The sequence below is a fragment of the Oenanthe melanoleuca genome, chromosome 7 (genome assembly GCF_029582105.1).
Source record: "Oenanthe melanoleuca isolate GR-GAL-2019-014 chromosome 7, OMel1.0, whole genome shotgun sequence".
In the NCBI taxonomy this organism is placed as follows: domain Eukaryota; kingdom Metazoa; phylum Chordata; class Aves; order Passeriformes; family Muscicapidae; genus Oenanthe; species Oenanthe melanoleuca.
The window spans coordinates 36624784-36647891 of NC_079341.1; the positions used below are offsets into that span (position 1 = coordinate 36624784).

The 23108-nt window shown below is 52.0% G+C and overlaps 1 protein-coding gene across 2 annotated transcripts in view; it reads right to left on the reverse strand.

Annotated features, from left to right (window-relative positions):
• ACVR1 (activin A receptor type 1) overlaps positions 1–23108 on the reverse strand; it is a 44347-nt gene continuing 21239 nt past the window's right edge. For both annotated transcript variants that reach the window (XM_056496751.1, XM_056496752.1), the window contains exons 2-10: positions 17864–17936; positions 17089–17355; positions 16471–16688; positions 13995–14094; positions 13153–13299; positions 10120–10395; positions 6626–6823; positions 3439–3569; positions 1–1272 (exon numbers count right to left, since the gene is read on the reverse strand). In XM_056496751.1, coding sequence (XP_056352726.1) covers positions 1138–1272; positions 3439–3569; positions 6626–6823; positions 10120–10395; positions 13153–13299; positions 13995–14094; positions 16471–16688; positions 17089–17355; positions 17864–17915 — 1524 coding nt within the window. In that variant the 5' untranslated portion in view covers positions 17916–17936 and the 3' untranslated portion in view covers positions 1–1137. The remainder of the gene's footprint in view (positions 1273–3438; positions 3570–6625; positions 6824–10119; positions 10396–13152; positions 13300–13994; positions 14095–16470; positions 16689–17088; positions 17356–17863; positions 17937–23108) is intronic.

Consider the following 23108-nt stretch of genomic DNA (forward strand, 5'->3'; position numbering starts at 1 on the left):
TTTGACTTGAAAACATTCTATTTAATTTATACAAATAACTACTAAATAGAAAAAGTAGATTAAAACAAAATAGTTATTTTTCTGGCAGAGTTTAAATGCATATTATATAGCTTAGAAGAAATAAAATGCATTTTCCCCACAGCATTCATGACGTAATACTCTAGTTTACTCCTCCATTGCTCTCCTTTCCCAGATCAGTGAGATGCCAGACACGAGGCCCTGTGGGAAATGGCTGTAATATACATTCCATATTCCAACTGAAAATATGGTACAGACCACACACCTACAAATGTGAAGCACTTAAAATGTGACTATTGAGTTGTAATATGATAATACAGAAAACAATTCATGTTTCAGGTTATATCGTGTTACAAAAACGTCTGTGTAAGAAATCATGAAAGAGGCCACATAAAAATAAGCTTTAACTTTATGCACTTCTTTTACAGTTTAAAAAACTGGCAAGTGCACTAGTAATAAATAATTTGCAAGTTTTGGATAAACAAGAAATTCCTAATGTTCAGCATTATTGTAAACATCAGTACACATGTAAAATGCAGCTAAAGTCTGACAGTTACATTTTCAGTTCACCGAATTCTTTTCCTATCACTCAGGCATAGATCAATGCAGGATACAGCCAATCATATTTTTGGCAAGTCATGTCGTTAAAATTAACAGTGACAGTGCAAGTAAGGAATGCAAAGAATTCCTAGTGCAATAAAGAAGAGAAGCACAGGCAATATTGCTGATTAAAATTTACCACTTCCATGTGTTCACCCTGGGAGTGATTAGGAGAATTAAAATAAAATATTAAAAAAAAAAAAAAAAGAAGAGAAAAAGGGGGGAAAAAAGGAAAAAAAATAGAAAAAAAAAAAAAAAAAAAAAAAGAAAGAAAGAAAGAAGCTGTTCAAAGCCATTGTTTAATGCCCTGATCTTGTCTTAGGATTTCTCTGTCTTCCTTCAGGCCACAGCTCAGGCACAGCACGTGCAGCTGGCTCCGACACCCGCCCAGGTGAGTCCTGCACGCCCAGGGCCCAGGGCTGCCACACCCTGCTCAGCAGCCTGGGAGCAGGGCAGCAGGGCCTGGCCAGAGCCCTCGGGGCAGCCAGGGCCTTCCTGGCAGACAGCAGCAAGCAGGGGTCAGCAGTCAGCCTTCAGCTTGTCTAGGGAATTGTCAATTTTGGTCAAAGTCTTTTTGATGCGCAGGGCTGTGAGTCTGGCCGAGGGGTTCTGGTACCAGCACTCCTTCATCAGCTTGGCAAGGGAGGTCAGGGTCTGGGGAGGAGAGAGGCACAGCAGTCAGCACAGAGAGCAGCCAGGGCAGCCCAGGCTGGGGCAGCACTCACACAGAGCCTGCATCACTGCCTGGGGCAGCACTGACAGCCTGCATCACTGCCTGGGGCAGCACTGACACAGAGCATCACTGCCTGGGGCAGCACTGACAGCCTGCATCACTGCCTGGGGCAGCACTCACACACAGCCTGCATCACTGCCTGGGGCAGCACTCACACAGAGCCTGCATCACTGCCTGGGGCAGCACTGACACACAGCCTGCATCACTGCCTGGGGCAGCACTCACAGCATCACTGCCTGGGGCAGCACTCACACACAGCCTGCATCACTGCCTGGGGCAGCACTGACACACAGCCTGCATCACTGCCTGGGGCAGCACTGACACACAGCCTGCATCACTGCCTGGGGCAGCACTGACACACAGCCTGCATCACTGCCTGGGACAGCACTCACACAGAGCATCACTGACACAGAGCATCACTGCCTGGGGCAGCACTGACAGCCTGCATCACTGCCTGGGGCAGCACTCACACACAGCCTGCATCACTGCCTGGGGCAGCACTCACACAGAGCCTGCATCACTGCCTGGGGCAGCACTCACACAGAGCATCACTGCCTGGGGCAGCACTGACACACAGCCTGCATCACTGCCTGGGGCAGCACTGACACACAGCCTGCATCACTGCCTGGGGCAGCACTCACACACAGCCTGCATCACTGCCTGGGGCAGCACTCACACAGAGCATCACTGCCTGGGGCAGCACTCACACAGAGCATCACTGCCTGGGACAGCACTGACACAGAGCATCACTGCCTGGGGCAGCACTGACAGCCTGCATCACTGCCTGGGGCAGCACTGACACACAGCCTGCATCACTGCCTGGGGCAGCACTCACACAGAGCATCACTGCCTGGGGCAGCACTCACACAGAGCCTGCATCACTGCCTGGGGCAGCACTGACAGCCTGCATCACTGCCTGGGGCAGCACTCACACAGAGCATCACTGCCTGGGGCAGCACTCACACACAGCCTGCATCACTGCCTGGGGCAGCACTCACACAGAGCATCACTGCCTGGGGCAGCACTCACACACAGCCTGCATCACTGCCTGGGGCAGCACTCACACAGAGCATCACTGCCTGGGGCAGCACTCACACAGAGCCTGCATCACTGCCTGGGGCAGCACTGACAGCCTGCATCACTGCCTGGGGCAGCACTCACACAGAGCATCACTGCCTGGGGCAGCACTCACACACAGCCTGCATCACTGCCTGGGGCAGCACTAACAGCCTGCATCACTGCCTGGGGCAGCACTCACACAGAGCATCACTGCCTGGGGGACACCCCATCCTGAGATCTGCACTGCCTGGGGGACACCCCATGCTCCTCACACAGAGCCTCCCTCACTGCCTGAGGGACACACCATGCTCAGAGCTCCCCACTGCTCATCACATGCACAGCTTCCATGCTCTGAAAAGCCCCTGAGCACTGATAACCTGATTAAACCAAGAGCACAGCTGGCCAGGGGCTGACTGGAGGGACCAGCCAGTGTAGCTTCAATCAGTGCAGTGTTGGGGTTTTGTAATTCAGCAAACACTACACAGAATTTCTCTTCAATTAAAACAGCTCCTGCAGACCCATGAAGGAGCTGAGAAGGCACAGAAGTTCTGCCTGGGATTTCATCACCCCCAGCAAGGTTTAACTGGCTGGGCTCCCAGCACAGGGCACAGCTCCACACCAAACCTCAGAGATGGGCCCACCCTGCAGATTTCTGACTGACTTCCCCAGCTCCAGGGGCAAGGACAAAACAGCTGGGCAGCCTGGAGAGGCCAGACTGATGCTGAACAAAATTAAACTTGAGCATCAGTCTTTCCAAAGACCAAGAGCCCCTGTGCTGTGGGCAGGAGAGCCCAGCATCCTGCTGTGTGTGCCTGCATCCCTGGAAAGCCCTGGCCCAGCTTCTCTCCCCCTGCCCTGCCCTGGGAGGGAGAACAGCCCCAGCAGCAGCAGCTGTAAGGCTGTGCTAGCCCAGAGGGCTCAGAGCTGGCCAGCCCTGCACAGGCAGGGATGCTCCCAGCACAGAGACCCCCAGCAATGAGCACTGCAACAGCTGCCAGGGCTGTGCAGGAGGAGCAGCACACACTGACCGGGTCTGAGAACCATCTGTTGGGAATGTTGGGCCTCTGCTGGTCCACACACACCACCTTCCTCATGTCCTCAAAGCTGGGGTCGTTGGGAACCAAGTCATAGAAGGGTGGTTTGTAATCTTCCACGATACCTGGGGAGACACAGACAGACATTACAGACTGTGAGTGAGCAGCATTTCTGCAGGGACACAGGGAACACAAACCCACCTGTCTAACAGGCACAAAAACCCTTTAGAAGCCAACCCCACAGTGCCATGCAGCCTCAAAAGCACTCACTGCCCCAGGAACAGCTTTTCCTACTTAAAATGTGAATTAATTGTCTCATATTGCAAGTCCAAAATGCATGAGCTATCTATACCCACTTTGCAGAAATTGGAGCTGAAAGGATGAGAAGTAAATCCCTTGCCAAAAGGCCAAGTTTGGTTTGCATGCAGCTTTCCTGCCTACCAAAAACTGGGATTTCTACCAGCAAATGGAAGAATGTGAGGTCTGCACTGGGGTTTCTAACAGGTTCAACACACACCTTTGGTGCTTTTGTAATTCCTGAGGGAGTCCAATAAGCATGTCAGCATCCACAGACCCTTAAGCTGGTGCTTCAAAGCATTTCATTCCTTGTTATGAAAACAGCAAGATCCCCAGGGAAACTGGCACTACATGCCATCACAAACCCAAATACCTGAGAGCCTGTGGCACTGAGGAGCTCAGTGCACCTTCATAAAATCCCAGCCTGGTTTGGGTTGGGAGGGACCTTATAGCCCATCCCAGGGATCCCAACCCATCCCAGAGATCCCATTGCATCCCATCCCATCCCATTCCAACCCATGGATCCCATCCCTGTATCCCATCCCATCCCATCCCAGCCATGGCAGGGACACCTCCCACTGTCCCAGGCTGCTCCAGCCCCATGCAGCCTGGCCCTGGGCTGGGTTTGGCACTGAAAGCAGGGGCTGTGTGTGTGTGTGTGTGCTGCCAGGCTGGAGCCCCTCCTGCCCCAGGACACACGTGCAGCTCTCTGCCTCCTCACTGCATTGGGCTCACAAACCAGCTACAGGGAGCCCAGCTGTCTCAGGAAGCCAATTCACAAACTGGTGTTCAAAGCCAAATCTGGGTCAGCAGTGTGGAAAAAGGCAGAGCTAATGAGGCCCTCTGTGTCCAACAGGAACATCAAATGTTGGTTCCTGCTGACAGCTGGGACCAACAGACTGCAATCTGCTGTCCCACAGCCAGACACAAAGTCCAGGAGAATCTGCTGCTTTGGATACCCTGAAGCTGAAAAGAGGTTTTCAATCTTCCTAGAACAGTTGAATTTTAGTTTTCCTGCTGTACTAGAGATCAAAGTCCCACAGATATACCTGTGCATACTCTGCAAAAACCTGCAAGCCCCTGTCTGTGATGATTAGTCAGAAAGGGAAACAGTCTTCAGGAAATTCCAAGAGCCTTGGAGAAGAGGAGGGTAATTTGCAGAGCTGGCTACCCCAGCAAGCTCCCACCAGAAGCAGCAGGCACTGCAGCTTGCCAGTGCCATGAACACAGGGCAGGTGCCATGTGCTGCCACCCTCCCTGCTGCCCAGAGTCATTCCCAGCTGCATTTACCAACCTCACCTGCTGGCTGAGCTCCTTTTCATCCTTCTCCTGCCTCACCCAGAGCCCAGCTCACAGCACAACCCTGTGTGCCCCTGTTGCCATGCCTGCAGGTGAAGCCAGGGCTCCAAACCCCAGCCCAGCTGTGCCACAGCTGTGAGCACACTGCCAGGCCATGAGGATGCTCCAGATGAACTCTGGCACTGCAGGGAGCCTGCCTCTAACTCTGCACATGCTCTTTGCCAAGCCCAGGCACAGAACTGCTGCTGCAGACACAGTACTGGAAACAAGGGAAGGCTCTGCCCTTTGCTCCAGCAGTGCCTGAGCACTGCTCTGAGCTGCTGCCCAGCCTGCTGGGAGCCTCAGTGGTGCCAGGGAGCCACTCAACCTCTGTCCCACAGCGTCACTGCCCCGTGACACGCTGGCCAGGACAGCTGCTCCTGCAGCACAGCTGCTCCTGCAGCACAGCCGCTCCTGCAGCACTGCCCCTGCCTGCTCCTGCAGCACAGCTGCTCCTGTAGCTCTGCCTGCTCCTGCAGCACAGCCGCTCCTGCAGCACTGCCCCTGCCTGCTCCTGCAGCACAGCTGCTCCTGCAGCACAGCCGCTCCTGCAGCACTGCCCCTGCCTGCTCCTGCAGCACAGCTGCTCCTGCAGCACAGCCTGCTCCTGCAGCACTGCCCCTGCCTGCTCCTGCAGCACTGCCCCTGCCTGCTCCTGCAGCACAGCTGCTCCTGTAGCTCTGCTGCTCCTGCAGCACTGCCCCTGCCTGCTCCTGCAGCACTGCCTGCACTGCTGGGAGTGACTCCTGCACTGCAGCACCCACAGCAACTGCTCTGCCTTCTTCCCTTCACTCCCTGGCACTGCCCAGACCATACACTACATCCAGGCAGGGCTGCAGCCCCACATGCTCCACACCAACCTGCTGAAGCTGCAGCACCATCCACCCCTGCTGGCTCAAGAGCAGCTCAGCAAAAGCCTCTGTGAGCTGCAGCTGCTGCAGCAGCCCCTGTGTCCAGCACCAGAACTGGACCTGTGCACAGCTGCATCCCAACTGGGGAGAGCAAATGCAGTCCTGGACTCTGATACCTTCTGCACTTCCCATGTATTTTCTTCCTGTCCTTTAGGAACAGACACCTACAAATATTCACTATGGTTTAATGACACAAGGAAGAAGGATGGAGACTTTGTGATCTAAAATGTTAGCTCAGCTGTTTGGTGTGAATTGTTTTCACCAGGACTTGAGCAGGGGACTCTCTTCTCTGCTTTAACAGACATGGCAACAGGATTCAGCCACTGCACCCAGCACACCAAGAGCTTCTTCAGTGTTTCAGGAACCAAACCCACTGGAGACCTATGCTCTGGGCACTCTGGGGCAGAGCTCTGCTGTGCTCTGTGCACCCTGGGCCCTGCCCAGCTCCCTGCAGGCAGGGCTGCAGCCCAGCACTGTGTGCACTCTGGGGCAGGCTCTGTGTGCTCTCTGCACGCTGGCCCCTGCCCCTCTCCCTGCAGGAGGCTGCAGCCCAGCACTGTGTGCACTCTGGGCTCTGTGTACTCTGTGCACCCTGGCCCGCCCCTGTCCCTGCAGGAGCCCGCAGCCGCACTCACCGTTGCTGACCATGCGCCTGGCCACCTCCCAGAGCACCAGGCCGAAGGCCCAGATGTCCACGCGCTTGTAGGAGTCGAAGCAGTCGGCCTGGATGCTCTCGTCCAGCACCTCGGGCGCCATGTAGCGCTTGGTGCCCACCCGGGGGTTGTTGCCCACGTCCAGCTGGTTGGTGCTCTGCGAGTGCATCACTGCCAGCCCTGCAGGCACACAAACAAGCTCTGCTCAGTGCCCCAGCCCTGCAGGCACACAAACAGGGCTCTGCTCAGTGCCCCAGCCCTGCAGGCACACAAACAGGGCTCTGCTCAGTGCCCCAGCCCTGCAGGCACACAAACAGGGTCCTGCTCAGTGCCCCAGCCCTGCAGGCACACAAACAAGCTCTGCTCAGTGTCTCAGCCCTGCAGGCACACAAACAAGCTCTGCTCAGTGCCCCAGCCCTGCAGGCACACAAACAGGGCTCTGCTCAGTGCCCCAGCCCTGCAGGCACAGAAACAGGGCTCTGCTCAGTGCCCCAGCCCTGCAGGCACAGAAACAGGGCCCTGCTCAGTGCCCCAGCCCTGCAGGCACACAAACAGGGCTCTGCTCAGTGCCCCAGCCCTGCAGGCACACAAACAGGGCTCTGCTCAGTGCCCCAGCCCTGCAGGCACACAAACAAGCTCTGCTCAGTGCCCCAGCCCTGCAGGCACACAAACAGGGCTCTGCTCAGTGCCCCAGCCCTGCAGGCACACAAACAGGGCTCTGCTCAGTGCCCCAGCCCTGCAGGCACAGAAACAGGGCCCTGCTCAGTGCCCCAGCCCTGCAGGCACACAAACAGGGCCCTGCTCAGTGCCCCAGCCCTGCAGGCACACAAACAGGGCTCTGCTCAGTGCCCCAGCCCTGCAGGCACACAAACAGGGCTCTGCTCAGTGCCCCAGCCCTGCAGGCACACAAACAGGGCCCTGCTCAGTGCCCCAGCCCTGCAGGCACAGAAACAGGGCTCTGCTCAGTGCCCCAGCCCTGCAGGCACAGAAACAAGCTCTGCTCAGTGCCCCAGCCCTGCAGGCACACAAACAGGGCTCTGCTCAGTGCCCCACACCCTCAGGCCCTAGCAGCACCCTGGCTGATGGTTTCTGCAGGACAAGGGGCCGAGGGCCCAGCTGGCCAGAGACCAATGGGGTCAGCTCCAACCCAGCCAAACCAGACCACTATCTCCCAGGGATTATCATCAAACATTTCACTGCACTCTTACAAAACACTGCCACGAAGTGTTTTGCAGCCACTGGATGTCCCCAGTACTCCGGGCACGGATACACAGAGGCCAAACAGCTGCTGCTCAGAAGAAAACAATTTTACACAGCATTCAGATTTATTTATAGACCTTTTGGGTAGGTGGATACACCCGAACTGTGGGGAAGGGAGAAGAAAAACACTGCATGAAGGATACAAGCAAGTTAAAAAATAAAGCTGGAAAACAAAAAACAGCGTATTTGCAGCAGCTTGAAAAATAAACATCCTCAAGCAGATCTAAAATGAGTCAGACAAAACCACTCTACCTGGTTTCTACTAATTACTAAACATTTAAGCAGAGAACATTATGTGAGGGACCAAATGACTGTAAATTTGGAAATGCAGAGAGCTCTCATTTGGCCATGGTAAACAGAGAGCACTGCAAATTGAGCAGCGCTGGGAGCACGGCAGAGCCAAGCCACAGAGAGGGCAACAAACTCTCCCTAATTTCCTCAGCAAATCTTCTAAGAATGACAGACACTATTTACACTTAACAGGGGTTTATTTTAGGTGAACCTTGAAAGGCTTTTTACCTCAGCCCCACAAAAACTAACCCACCAGCAGATCATTCATTTGCTTTTCTTTCCAAAGAACAGTCTGTTCTTTAACGTAATAAAAATTTGGAAAACACTTTTCTACATTTCAAATGCACTTCAAGACATTTCAAGCTGATAAGAATATGCTTATGGCACCTCTAGAAAGATCACAGAATACTTTGAGTTGGAAGGGATTTTAAAGCTCATCCACTGTCCCCTTGCCATGGCAGGGACAGCTCCCACTGCCCCAGGTCAGCCCAAATGTCCATCCTTGGGCACTGCAGGGATCCAGGGGAGCAACAGCTGTGCCAGGGCCTGTCACTCTCCCTGTAAAACACTTACATTTAATGTAAATTAACCCTCTTTCCCTTTCAAACCACCTCCCCTTGGCCCATCTCAACAAGCACTGCCAAAATGTTTGTCCCCACCCTCCTAAGGGACACCTCATGCACCATCTCCTGAGCCACTCATGAGAAGTCTGATCCAATATTTGTCAAATATTGACACACACACATACACTTTTATGCACTATTTTAAACTCAGACTAGATTGTATTATACAGTCTCTGTGGTTTATATTTTTTCTTTAAAAGAGCTTGCAACAGTAAACAAAGATAAAATCGGGTTTTTTATCAAACTACTTGTCTACTTCTTTTTAATCTTTTTATCTACTCTTTTTTGATGAAAATCATAAAAACTTCCTCCAAACTGAGCAAAACAGATTCCAGAGGCCGACAGGTCAAGGTTTACAGCTGAGGGAGGCAAGTCAGCACTGCCAGGGAGGGGGCACTGGGGTCAGTGCACAGTGCTGGACCCTGGCTCCCTTACACAGGAGGAACACAGGAAAAATGTGACAGATACACGTCTGAGGAGTTCACATTTTAAAAAGTGGCTATTTAACCACCATAAAAACTAATCAGGAAGTGTTTCCTGCTGTGCTCTCTTGGAAAGATCTCTCAAACATCTGAAATCTCTGGATAAACAGTGAATAGATTTCACTGTACCAGTGCCATGTCAATCAATGCCAGGATGTGCTGCCCCTCCTCAGAGTGAAATACGAATCTCTTTAAAAGCCAGTGTGTGACACTTTTTCATTTCAGAAATGAACTCTAACCCTGAACCCTCTGGGACCCGGCAGTGGGACCCAGCAGTGGGATCTGATAACGGGACCCGGCAATGGGACCGACATCGGAACCCCGAAGTCCCAAAGGCGTGTCTGGGCTGCCAGCGCCACCTGGCGGCCGCGGCGGGCACTGCAGGCACACCGGCACCGGGAGGGGGAGCGAGGGGTCAGCAAGGGGTCAGCAAGGGGTCACGGTCACACTGCCCCAAGGGTCACACTGCCCCAAGGGTCACTGCGGGGAACACTGGCACGGGGGGCAGAGAGGGGTCGGTGTGGAGTCACAGACACACTGCCCCAAGGGTCACTCTGGCTCATGAACACACCGCCCCAAGGGTCAGTCAGTGCAGGGTCAGTGTGGAGTCACAGACACACTGCCCCAAGGGTCAGTGCAGGGTCAGTGCAGGGTCACAGTCACACTGCCCCAAGGGTCACTTGGGCTCACGGTCACACCACCCCAAGGGTCACTCTGTCTCACGGACACACCGCCCCACGGGTCACTCTGTCTCACAGAGACACTCACGGGTCACACGGCCCCAGCCCATCTCTGTGCCCGAGCAGGGCTGCTCTCTCACCCAGGTCGGCGATGCAGCACTGCCCGTTCTTCTTGACGAGGATGTTCTTGCTCTTGAGGTCGCGGTGCGAGATGGCGGGCTTGCCCTGCGTGCCGAAGATCTCGATGTGCAGGTGCGCCAGCCCGCTGGCGATGGACAGCACCATGCGCAGGCAGCTCACCGTGTCCAGCGTGCTCAGCTGCAGGTAGTCGTACAGAGAGCCCATCTCGTGGTAGTGTGTGATCAGCCACAGCTGCGTGCTCGAGTTCCGAGACGTCATGTCGGAGGCGATGAACCCTGGGGAGAGAAACAGGCAGTGAACTCTGGGGGGACAGAAACAGGCAGTGAACCCTGGGGAGAGAGAAACAGGCAGTGAACCCTGGGGAGAGAAACAGGGAGTGAACCCTGGGGGGACAGAAACAGGCAGTGAACCCTGGGGGGAGAGAAACAGGGAGTGAACCCTGGGGGGACAGAAACAGGCAGTGAACCCTGGGGGGACAGAAACAGGCAGTGAACCCTGGGGGGACAGAAACAGGCAGTGAACCCTGGGGGGACAGAAACAGGCAGTGAACCCTGGGGAGAGAGAAACAGGCAGTGAACCCTGGGGAGAGAGAAACAGGGAGTGAACCCTGGGGAGAGAAACAGGGAGTGAACCCTGGAGAGAGAAACAGGCAGCGAACCCTGGGGGGACAGAAACAGGCAGTGAACCCTGGGGGGACAGAAACAGGCAGCGAACCCTGGGGGGAGAGAAACAGGCAGTGAACCCTGGGGGGACAGAAACAGGCAGCGAACCCTGGGGGGACAGAAACAGGCAGTGAACCCTGGGGGGACAGAAACAGGCAGTGAACCCTGGGGGGACAGAAACAGGCAGTGAACCCTGGGGGGAGAGAAACAGGGAGTGAACCCTGGGGAGAGAAACAGGCAGCGAACCCTGGGGGGACAGAAACAGGCAGTGAACCCTGGGGGGACAGAAACAGGCAGTGAACCCTGGGGGGACAGAAACAGGCAGCGAACCCTGGGGGGAGAGAAACAGGCAGTGAACCCTGGGGGGACAGAAACAGGCAGTTAACCCTGGGGGGAGAGAAACAGGCAGTGAACCCTGGGGAGAGAAACAGGGAGTGAATGGCAGAGCTCCCCCAGCACTGCCCCAGAACTGCAGCTCCAATGGTCAGAGCAGGGACAGAAACAGGCAGTGAATGGCAGAGCTCCCCCTGCACTGCCCCAGAACTGGGTGCTGACCCCATACAGGAATCCACTCAGGAGCTGGGCTCCATGGTCCTTGTGGGTCCCTTCCAGCTCTGAATATTCTGCACTAAGGTGAATCAATGCTGCTGGCCCCTCCTGTAATGCACAACTTGTTTAATCACAACTGCACTGCAGGTACACTGTGATGAAAACAAATCCAACAAATGCTGGAACTCTAACTTGTATCTGCTCACAAGAACCTATTTATATATTTGTCAGTCACATAAAAAAATCTACTTGTTAGGACCTCACACCCCAAAATATTTTTATTTTTCCTTCTTTTTGAAGGACTTGGGGGTGAGGAAGTTCCCAGCCAAACAGAAAGACCCCAAGTCTGCAGCACATTTGCTGCTGCCCACGTGAGAGGGTCACACTGGAAAGCAGAATCACCTCAGACATCAAGCCATGAACAACCATTTCCATTTTCAGAGCCCACAGGCAGCCAGTGCAGGCTGCTGAGAAAACGGTTAAATGACCTTCTATGAAGAAACAGAGAAAATTTTCTCAAAACTCATGAACCTCAAGAACCACCTTCAAAAATGCCATGTCTTAAAACTGAAGCCCAAATTCAGGGGAAGCTCCCTTCCTGTCACCTGTGCATACATCCACAGTGACCTCCACAGCTTTAGCTGGGAACAACAGAACTTTTATTCCCAAACCAAAGGAACAAATCATGTTTATGAAAAGATCACATACATTTGTCAGAGAGAACACCCACTGCTTTCTCTCCTCAAGTCAGACTTGTGCACAATGTGACATTTCTGTGATCTGTGATATTGTTTAATACTGCATCTAAAGGAAGTCTCTAAAATGGCAAACAAATTTGACAGTTATCAAGAAAGACTAAACACAGGCAGAGCATCAAGGGAAATATGCAATGTAATTTCAGCTAAGTCACTTGCTCTCTCGGGAAGGGAAGTTCAATAATTCACATTTCAGGAGGCCAGCAAATTATTTTTGGAGTAAGAAAGGAACTGCTTCAGGAAACACACAAATGTCTTGCAGGGTGAGCTGGAGAGCCAGGGAACATTCTCTGACAGAAAGCAAGAATAAGGAGCTGAAGGAAAACTGATTGAAGACAGATTTTGGGTGAGGCAGTGTCAGCACTCAGGAAATGTGCTGCTGATTTTATTTGCAGAGGTGGCACACCAGTGACTGAAGGGCACATCTATTAGGAACCAAAGGGCTGCTTAAACCTCAGACATGGCCCAGCACAGCAAAGCCACTTTCCCAGTTCTCAGAACCAAGCATGAGGTCTGAATGATGCACAAGGCTCATTTACTTTCCTGTTTACATGGGAAAAGATACATCATGCAGCTACAGCTGAAGTTTAAACAGCAAAAGAGCTTATTCCCACCTTGAAAAGAACAGTTAAACAGAAGAGAACACTGGATTCATATTGCACTTTACTTAGCCACAAAGAAAAGTATTCAAATCCCTAAATCTCATTGTAAACTCCTCCCCACCTTTTCTGCCTCCATTTCTGCAGGGATTACAACCCAACACAGGCCCAGCAGAGCTCTGGCACACTGTGCAAGAGCCAGTCCCTTCCAGGGAGCTGTGGCACCTGCACTGCTGTCTGAGTGCTCAGCCCTGATGATCTGGTTAATTAACAGCCTCCTGCTGGCACCTGCAGAGCACCAGCATTCCCCATTTGGGACTCAGCCCCTCCCTGAACACTTCTCTCCAGCAAGGAGCCAGGGACTGGGAGCTGCCTGCTGAGTGTGCAGTGCCTCACAGGTGAGCTGTCCAGGTAACTCACCTTCACTTCAGACACCCCAGGACACAGAATGTGCTTGTCCTACTTACCTAAAATATTCTCATGCCTCAGCAGCACAGTGTTGTAGAGCTCAGTTTCCCTGAACCAGGACTTTTCATCCCTAGAAGAGAAGATCTTCACAGCAACATTTTCTCCTTGCCACTGGCCCCTCCAGACCTCTCCATAACGACCCTTTCCTGGAGGGGAAAACACAGGAGAAGCTGTCAGTGACAAAGAGCCTCCAGCAGGCACAACCCCCCTGCCCTGAAGCAAACAGCACTCCAGGTGATCAGCCCTGCCTGCCCCTCTCAGCACTGCACCACACTGCTGCACATCCTCGTTTTTCCTGGCTGCTTTTGGGGAGTGTCACCCTGTGAGTGTGGCTCTCTCCCCCTGCACACCAGTGCAGCAGAGGGGCTGAACTGGGAGGTGCCACCAGCAATGGGAGTGCCTTTGGTCAGTGTGCACACAGCTGGAATACTGCAGTGAGGAGGACAGGAAGGAAATGCAATGCTGGAGAGTCACAGCCTTTACATTTCCATTCCATCATCAGCCCTGGCAGAAACACAAAATGATGATTTAAAGAAAACTAGAAACCAAACCCACCCACAAACAAAAAAAGGATTAAAAACCCAACCAACACTGAGGGCTGTCCTGGGGAGGTCAGGACACACTGTCTGCCTTTCACCCCAACAGCTCTCTCACCTCTCCAGTGCCTGCACACCCTCCTGGCCCAATGCCAATGCCTCCAGCTACCTCTGACCCAAATGCTTCCTAAACTCAAATTTAAGACTACTCAATTAATAATACAAATATGCTGATGAAAAATCTAATGAATCCTTAAAATGAACACTGAAGCCCTACAAAAAGCTAAGCACCAGGAGACACTGACCTACACACTCCACAAGTGTGATCTGGCGAGCCACAGTCCTCTGCACCAGGAAAGGAAGCCCAGAGCCACTTCCAGATGTGCAGGAATGGTCCAGCAAATCCTGCTCAGAAGGGAAGGCAGAAGTGTAGAATCCATGAGAAACCCCATTTTTCCCTTCACATGCACAAAGGACAGGTTAGGTTAAAGCTCAGGGGTATCTCTGGGGATGCCATTTGGTCACTCAGGGTCAAAGAGCAAGTCATTATTATTATTGTTTAGCAAGTCATTATTTGTTTAGCAAGTTTAATAAATATCTGACAATAGATGTCTGTGCACTGGGAGCCCACTTCTGGCCTACCAGCTGCTCTCTGTCGTGAGATTCCAGCCTTTTTCAGCATTTCACTCTTCTTTTACTTATCTTATGTCCTCTTAGCTCTGTTTCTGATAACTATTCAAGCTTGGTGCAGGTATTTAAAACCAAAACCCATTTTCAAATAAAGAAGGTGAGGGGATTTCCAGCATCACCTACACAAGATTTGCCACTGATACTCCAGAAAAACTTCTGTAACAAATCTTTCTTATAAGCTTTATCAGTTTCTGGTATTTTTAGTGCACAGAAAGCAGACTTTGAGCTGTAAGCTTATAATAAACATCAGTGAGATCCTGACTGAATATTAAAATCCCATTAGCCTTGTAAAATGTTAATGCCCAGTTACTTTTACAGCAGGGAGTTTTTTATTAGTTCAAAGCATTAACAACTGTAGCTGGACTCTTTCTTTACAAAGGACAATAGGATAAAAAAAGCCCAAGTGTAATCAACTTTCTATTATTTCCAGAAAACTGCTTTTCTGTGCTTGAACCAGATATCCATGAGATCTCATTTCTTCTAACAACCTCTTAACAAGTGCTCAAGAAAAAGATAACCTAGGAGTGACAGGGACTACCTTACTTTTTAGCACAAACTGGGGGCTCATTTTCCTTCATGCTTCAATCAGCAGCACAACAAAAGCAACCAAAACAAAAAACCACCCCCAAACTTATCTACAGCAACTGTAAAAACAAGATTTGAAGAGGCCAGAGCTCCCTCCAGGCCCACTAAGCAGCTTAGGGCTTTAAGCACTTGCTACACTGCAAAGACTAATCCTAAATGTAAACTTATTTAATGTGTGACAAAACCAGTGACTTAAAACACAATGGAGAAGAAACATCTGGAATGGAGAAGAAACATCTGGAATGGAGAAGACTTGCTGTTGAGATGAACATTTAGGCACAGAACTACCAAGGACAGCCTGTGGATCAGCCACCCTGGGAGGCAGAGCAGCAGCACTGGCACCTTGGCTGAGGTCTGAGCTCCACCAGACCCGGCCCTCACAGCTCTCACAAACTATTTCCATTTATTCTTTGCAGGTTTTACCACCATTTGCAAGTAACATTAAATAACCAGGAGTACAAAAGGTCTGCAAATGGCTTGGAAGGATCTTGCCCAGGTAAGAGCTGGTCAAAGCTGGCAGTCAGTGCTTAAGGACAGATCACCATGCACAGTGTCTGGGCCATGGTGGACACATCAACACTGGCTGTTCCAAACCAGGAACATGGAATCAAGCTTTGTGGCATAATTAGAGACTCACTGGCATTACAAAAAAAGGAAAAAAAAAATGTTAGCAGACATAGGCCACTCTTCAACCCTGCAGTGAAAGCACATTATGGTGGGACAGCACCAAAACAGAAAATGTTCTCCAGCCTCTTAATGTTGGGGATTTTTTATCTCAGCAATGCAAGGAGAAGAAAACTCTGCACTGCTTCAGAAGCAAACAGTCCATCCTGAAGTTTGACTTGCCCTGCTCAGATGAAGAGGGACAGCTGCTGGGACACGTGTGCCTGGCCCCAGGGGAGGGGGAAGGGGCACCCACCCTGCAGAAAGAACAATTCCCAGCTCCTTGTATTCTCCAGAGACCACACCAGTGAGTGCATTTTGTAAACTGACCTGAGAAAGCATTACACATTTCTTACAACCCCCACTGCTCTTCCATCAACAAAATGTCACTGATATCCAGTTATCCCAGAGCCCTGCTACCGAGACCATGGCAGTCAGGTCTGAAGGCTTTAAACATCAGAATTCTCTGTATTTTCTTTCTCACCTAGCACCACATCTTTTCCAACCCTTCAGGCTGCTGTGCATCAAACATGCAGCACAGTTCTCCACCTCTCCTGCTCCTTCAGGCCCCCCAACAAGGCACTCTCTGTTTTGATGTGCTGACATTGTTTCCAGGAACACAAACAGTTCAGAGCAATTCTCCAGATCAAAGACCTACACTGGCCAAACCCATCTTTTGGTGAAATTTCATCACTTCTACAGTTGTGGGAGCACAGGAACAGCACCACTCAAGTCCTGAGGCCAAGTGGCATCCCCTGGCAGCAAAACCTGCTCTTAGTGGGAGAAGGAAGGGGGGGGGTTAGGAAGGGAGAACTGCCAGGCTGCACACAGGAGGTCACTCACTGCCAAGGTGCTGTCCCCCACGTTGGAGGCTATGAGCCCCTCGATGGTGCCATACTCTGCATCCCTGGAATTGAGCCTCTCCATGTGGTTCTTCTGTATCCTCCTTATGATCAGCACAGCTACTGCAGAAAAAACTACCAGCACTACCACAGGAGCCAGGATAACGATGATCAGTGTTTCCATGCTGTACCCTGCTGCCTCTCCTTGAAAGGTTTGCCCTTGGGAGAGAGGGGGAGGGAAAAAGTGTGAAAAGACAGAGAAAAATGAATGTGCAGGTTCCCAGAGGAAGTCCTCAAAGCCATTACAGTGACAGCAAGGCTGCCCTGGGCACCCAGCCAGCGTGGCAGAGGCTGTGGCACAGCCAGGTGTGAGCACACCTGCACACAGGGTGTGCTCCCATGGACAGTCACCTCTCCATGCTGACCCCGAGCCCCCACTGCAGCCCCTGCCTGCCCCAGGCACGCAGAGCTGCCAGCCCACCCAGGGTGGGGAAACCCAGGGCATCCTGTGCCCCAAACCTTCCTTCAGCCAGCACTGGAGCCACCTCTCCCAGCACAGCAGACCAAAGGCAGCCCCAGCTCCTTCTCCAAAGGCACTGCTGAGGGATGAGGCTCTCACCTTTGGAGGAGGGCAGCTGTGCAGTGATGTTCATGTTGCACAGGTGTCCCTGGCAGCACTCCACAGCCTGGTTGGGGGATGGAGGAGTTTTGCAGGTCATTTTCCTTTGCTCATAGACCTGGAAGCAGCCCTTCTGGTAAACCTTAGCCCCATCATTGATGCTGAGGGAGGCAAAGCAGCGCTGGCCCTGGCAGCGATCCCCATTGCCACAGGAGATGCCCTCACACACACACTCGTAGGGGACCATCTTCAGCTTCCTCTCATCGTCTGCAGAAGAGAAGAATCCAGGAAAATCATCATCCTGTCCTTAGCAGCTTCGGTTAGAGCTAATGACATCATGAGACAATCGAATCTGCTTCAGGGAAGGGATATTGTTCTCAGGTAGTGCTGAAGAACCATTAAGTAGGAGGTAACGATTCCAATCCAGCTCTTTCAGCTGACAAGGATATGCCACTGCAGAGACCAGAGACCCCTCTCAGGTAAGTTAAAATTTAAAACTGAGAAAGCCAAGTTATTCTCAGAAAGCCAGTGTTTTCCAAAGGCTGGTTGTGAAGCAGTGAGTACACATCTTTCAGGGGCTCATCTCTCAAAACATCCAAGAGATCTTCAAATGAACCATTCCCACCTTTCCGTGGCAGTGTAAATGCTATTCCCCTTTTCAGGGCAAACCTTGAACACACAGTGTGTCAGAAAAGCTCCACGTGCACACAGCTGTGTAAAGCAGCCACAGAGCCACCTCCAGCCAACCCCCTGGAAGCTGGGACACAGCACTCACCTTGCCAGCTCGGAGAGGGGAACGCCATCACCATCAGCACAGGGAGAATCATAACTCCATGAACCCCCTGGAGCTGCAGAAAGGAGACACAGTTCTGTAAGCTTCCCCTGCTGGGTAAACTGCAGCACCCCGGGAGCAGCTTAGCAATGCCTTTCATCAACTCCTTACACAAAACACAACCCCACGTTGATTGATCTCCTTTTAAACTCTGTATTCTTTCTAAGTAATTTCCTTCACTTATAAAGTCCATGCATTTACTGCAATGTCTTTTTAGATTCACAGAGACATCCCATGCAGCTACTGTGTAGCTACAGAAAAGCTTGTAGTAGGGAAGTGTGACCCCTCTCAGTGCCAGGCAGGAATGCAATACAGGTGATTCATTCTTTGAACCAGCTATTCAAAAGTTCAATTACTGTGAACTGAGAAGGTGGTCTGTAAAACTGTATTATCTGGGCTTTGAGGGGAAACACAAAAGATCTCCACCAGAACACTCAGAATAACTTCCTGGCTACACTGTGGGACAGCAGGCACAGGAAACACACCTGGAAAACACCAGGAAAACTCTGCCTGTACTTATCTGCTGGCTTTTCAAGCAGTCTGAGCTCCCACAAAGAAACAAATACACACAAGTGTATTTATATATACACAAATACATTTGTACATACTGCCCTGTATTTCTCAGAGGGAGGATGAGGATGGAAATCAGACCCATGCCCCAAAGAGGCAAACAAACCATATTGAACTCTCAACAGTTCTTTTTTAACATTTCACAGCATGCATGGTCCTCCCAAAGAAAGAAGCCCAATACCTCAGTTTAAACCCTGCTTCCATGAAGCTGCTCTTGCAGCCCTTCATTTTCCCCAAAGCCCCAAGGAGCACCTCAGCTGCTGAGAAGAACTGTGCACATCTGCAGCAGCTGTGGCACACCAGCCCATGTGCCACACACTCACTCACCAGCACACAAACCTGCACGGTGTGTGCAGCCAGGACACCCTGGGGGTTTGGGCAGGGCTCAGAGCCCAGCCACACTCCAGTGGGTCAGTGTGCAGAGAGCAGGAGGGAAGGAGCTGGGAGGGAGACTCTGACCTTCACAAAATACTAATTTTACCTCAAACATTATTTGAGAGCATGAGTTCAAAGGTGTCGTTCCCACTGCTTAAAAAAAATTACTTTTTCAAAGCAATTAATGCACATACATAATCAAAGCCTGGTTCTAGTGACAGCAGCAAAGCACACTCGTTCCAGTTACTGCTTGTTTAGGGACAAAATATACATTTTAATGTAAGGAACAACACATTCTTTAAGAAATCCCCACAGAAAATTGCTATGGATTTAAAGATCCATGAGATATCCAGTTACTATCTGGTGTCTGAATTCACAAGAATTTTTTTCCCAAGGGAAGGGCTGGGATTTAACCCAGATAAATAAAGATGAATTAACAAGCAACCAGCAAAAATACACAGAAGGTATTTTCCTTTGGAAACACAAGGATTTTGCCGTTTGTTTGGAGCTGCAGGCAGTGCCCTATGGAACTGCAGCACAGCAGCAGGAGCCACTAGAGGGCATTGGGAACGCGGGCAGGATCCCAGACACAGGGTCACACACAGGGATAGCAACAGGGATCCCAGACACAGGGATCACACACAGGGACACAGGGATAGCAACAGGGACAACAACAGGGATCACACACAGGGACAACAACAGGGATCCCAGGCTTGCAGGGATTACAGGGATCTCAGTGCCCTGTGCCACACTTCACACCTACACAGGGATAACAGGGATCCCAGTTATGAGGATCATGTATGAGGATATGTATAAGGTTCAGTCACATACAGAAAAAGTGACCCCTGTGGGTTTAACCTCCTCCTGCAAAAGCACATTATCACTGGAAAACCCAAAGTTGCTATTGATAGAAAAGTCTCTTTCCAAGGGGCAGCTGCCAGATTCCCAAACAAACCTGCCATGCAGTGCAGGCAGGGAAGGGACCCTGGCTCCTGGGCAGGGCAGCATCTGCTCCAGGGCCAGCGTCCTTCAAACTGGCTTTGGAAGCCCAAATGAACACTTAAGGCAGATCAAACACTTGGTGGAGACACCCAACATAACACACAGACACAACTGGTTCAGGTAACAGAGTCAACAGAATCCTCATGGTTTGTAGCCATAGTCCCAACACTGCAAAATCCACCCTGAAACCCCAATGCCTGTTCCACTTTCACAGCTAATACGGCTCTCTCCTTTCTTCCTAAGAAAACTGTGTCCAGCCAAATCACTCCTGTATGGGCTGGCAGCAGCGAGGGGTGAAGCTCTGCACTGGGGCTGGAGGGACAGCAGCAGGGGAGAGAAGGAGCAGCTGAGACAGCCCAAAGAGCACAGGAGCCCTGCAGCTGTGCTGCTGGGAAATGGCCTTTGGTGCAGCAGTGAGCACAGACTGTGGCAGGCAGGCCAGCCCATCAGTGCAGCACTCCAGGCTGCACTTATCTCCATATGACACAGACATGGAGCCAGCTCAGACTTCCCTGATGAGATCAGAAGCTCCCAGGATCACTGGCAGTCCCTCTGGCCCCCTGCCAGGAGCCCAAGGGCTCTGCATATTTTGCATGTACCTCACCAGATTCCTATCAAAAGAAAACATCCCTAATACTGGATCACAGTTGTACCATCCACAACAGCCACACACAGGTTGAATTCACCCCCAGCTGTGCCTTCAGAAGGAAAAATGTGCATTAAAAAGCAATAATTCACAGCTTGCTCTTTAATTGAAGCTCACACAAAGGAGGTGCAAGCCCCAGCAGCCCCACAAAGGCATTCCTTTGTCAGGGAGTGACAGCCTTGGCCAGTCCTTTCTAATGGCACAAAGTTGGTTGCCAGAATTCCAAAGATGGAAGCCAGCCACCAACTCCATTTGGTACCCACCTGCAAAGGCACAAGGCACACATCCACACTTCACAGCTCCAAAAATGTGTCCAAGTGCCACCCAGAAAGAACAAATGTCTCACATTCAAGTGGCTGCAAACACACAGTGAAGGATGGGATGCTGGTCCTTCTGTACTTGTGCACAAAGCAAAATCACAGCACTGCTGAGTAAGAACAAAACCACCACGTGAAAGGCAACTACACAGACTGAAGTGTCCTGGAAGGTTTTCCCAGTCAGCAACTCTGACATGTTCACAAAGAGCCACCCCCTTGGTTCTTACAAATAAACACAGCCTGCTCCCAGGGAACAGGGACAAGAGGAAATGGCATCAAGCCATACCAGGGGAGGTTCAGGTTGCATGCTGGGGGAAATCCCTTCATGGAAAGGTTCTCCAGCTTGGCACAGGCTGCCTGGCACTGTCCAGGGCAGAGGTGACGTCTCCATCCCTGGAGGGATTTAAGAGTTGTGTGGATGTGGCACATTGGGTTAGTGGTGGCCTTGGCACTGCTGGAGGAATGGTTTGACTTCATGATCTTAGAGGGCTGTTCCAACACAACCATGCAGTGACTCCATGAGGGCAGCAGAAGGCAGAACACAGCAGGCACTTGCCCCAGTGGAAAAGCTCAGGAGGTGTGCAGGTATTGCACCAGTACAGGGCTCTTGGGCAACCCACTGACACACAGCTTACTCAAATAATGAGGCAAGCACAGACACTTCTAAACCCATCTGCAGCTTCCCAGTGCCTCTGAAGACACATGAGTCTCTTTCCATATAATTTGCTACCTTGTGGGGTAAATAAATCCACCAGAAGGCAGCTCTGCAGGATGAGCAGAGTCCCAAGAACACCTTCCCCTGCAGAGCCTTCCCCAGCAGCAGCACTGAACAGCCTCACTCAGAGTCCCTGTGTGAGGTACACTGACCATGTGCTGCTGGGAGCACCTGGGAAGAGACAGGAGCAGCTCCATGTGTGCACAGAACAGCATGGACACAGAGGGGAGCAGCTCCATGTGTGCACAGCACAGCAGGGACACAGAGGGGAGCAGTTCCATGTGTGCACAGCACAGCACGGACACAGAGGGGAGCAGTTCCATGTGTGCACAGACACAGCATGGACACAGAGGGGAGCAGCTCCATGTGTGCACAGAACAGCAGGGACACAGAGGGGAGCAGTTCCATGTGTGCACAGAACAGCAGGGACACAGAGGGGAGCAGCTCCATGTGTGCACAGCACAGCAGGGACACAGAGGGGAGCAGTTCCATGTGCACAGCACAGCATGGACACAGAGGGGAGCAGCTCCATGTGTGCACAGACACAGCACAGCACGGACACAGAGGGGAGCAGTTCCATGTGCACAGCACAGCACGGACACAGAGGGGAGCAGCTCCATGTGTGCACAGAACAGCATGGACACAGAGGGGAGCAGCTCCATGTGTGCACAGCACAGCAGGGACACAGAGGGGAGCAGCTCCATGTGTGCACAGAACAGCATGGACACAGAGGGGAGCAGCTCCATGTGTGCACAGAACAGCATGGACACAGAGGGGAGCAGCTCCATGTGTGCACAGCACAGCAGGGACACAGAGGGGAGCAGCTCCATGTGTGCACAGCACAGCAGGGACACAGAGGGGAGCAGCTCCATGTGTGCACAGACACAGCATGGACACAGAGGGGAGCAGCTCCATGTGCACAGCACAGCAGGGACACAGAGGGGAGCAGTTCCATGTGCACAGCACAGCACGGACACAGAGGGGAGCAGCTCCATGTGTGCACAGAACAGCATGGACACAGAGGGGAGCAGCTCCATGTGTGCACAGCACAGCAGGGACACAGAGGGGAGCAGCTCCATGTGTGCACAGAACAGCATGGACACAGAGGGGAGCAGTTCCATGTGTGCACAGCACAGCAGGGACACAGAGGGGAGCAGTTCCATGTGCACAGCACAGCAGGGACACAGAAGGGAGCAGTCCCACATGTGCACAGCACAGCAGGGACACAGAGGGGAGCAGCTCCATGTGTGCACAGACACAGCACAGAATGGACACAGAGGGAAGCAGTTCCATGTGTGCACAGACACAGCACAGAATGGACACAGAGGGGAGCAGTTCCATGTGTGCACAGCACAGCATGGACACAGAGGGGAGCAGCTCCATGTGTGCACAGCACAGCAGGGACACAGAGGGGAGCAGTTCCATGTGCACAGCACAGCAGGGACACAGAGGGGAGCAGTTCCATGTGCACAGCACAGCAGGGACACAGAGGGGAGCAGTCCCACATGTGCACAGCACAGCAGGGACACAGAGGGGAGCAGTTCCATGTGCACAGCACAGCAC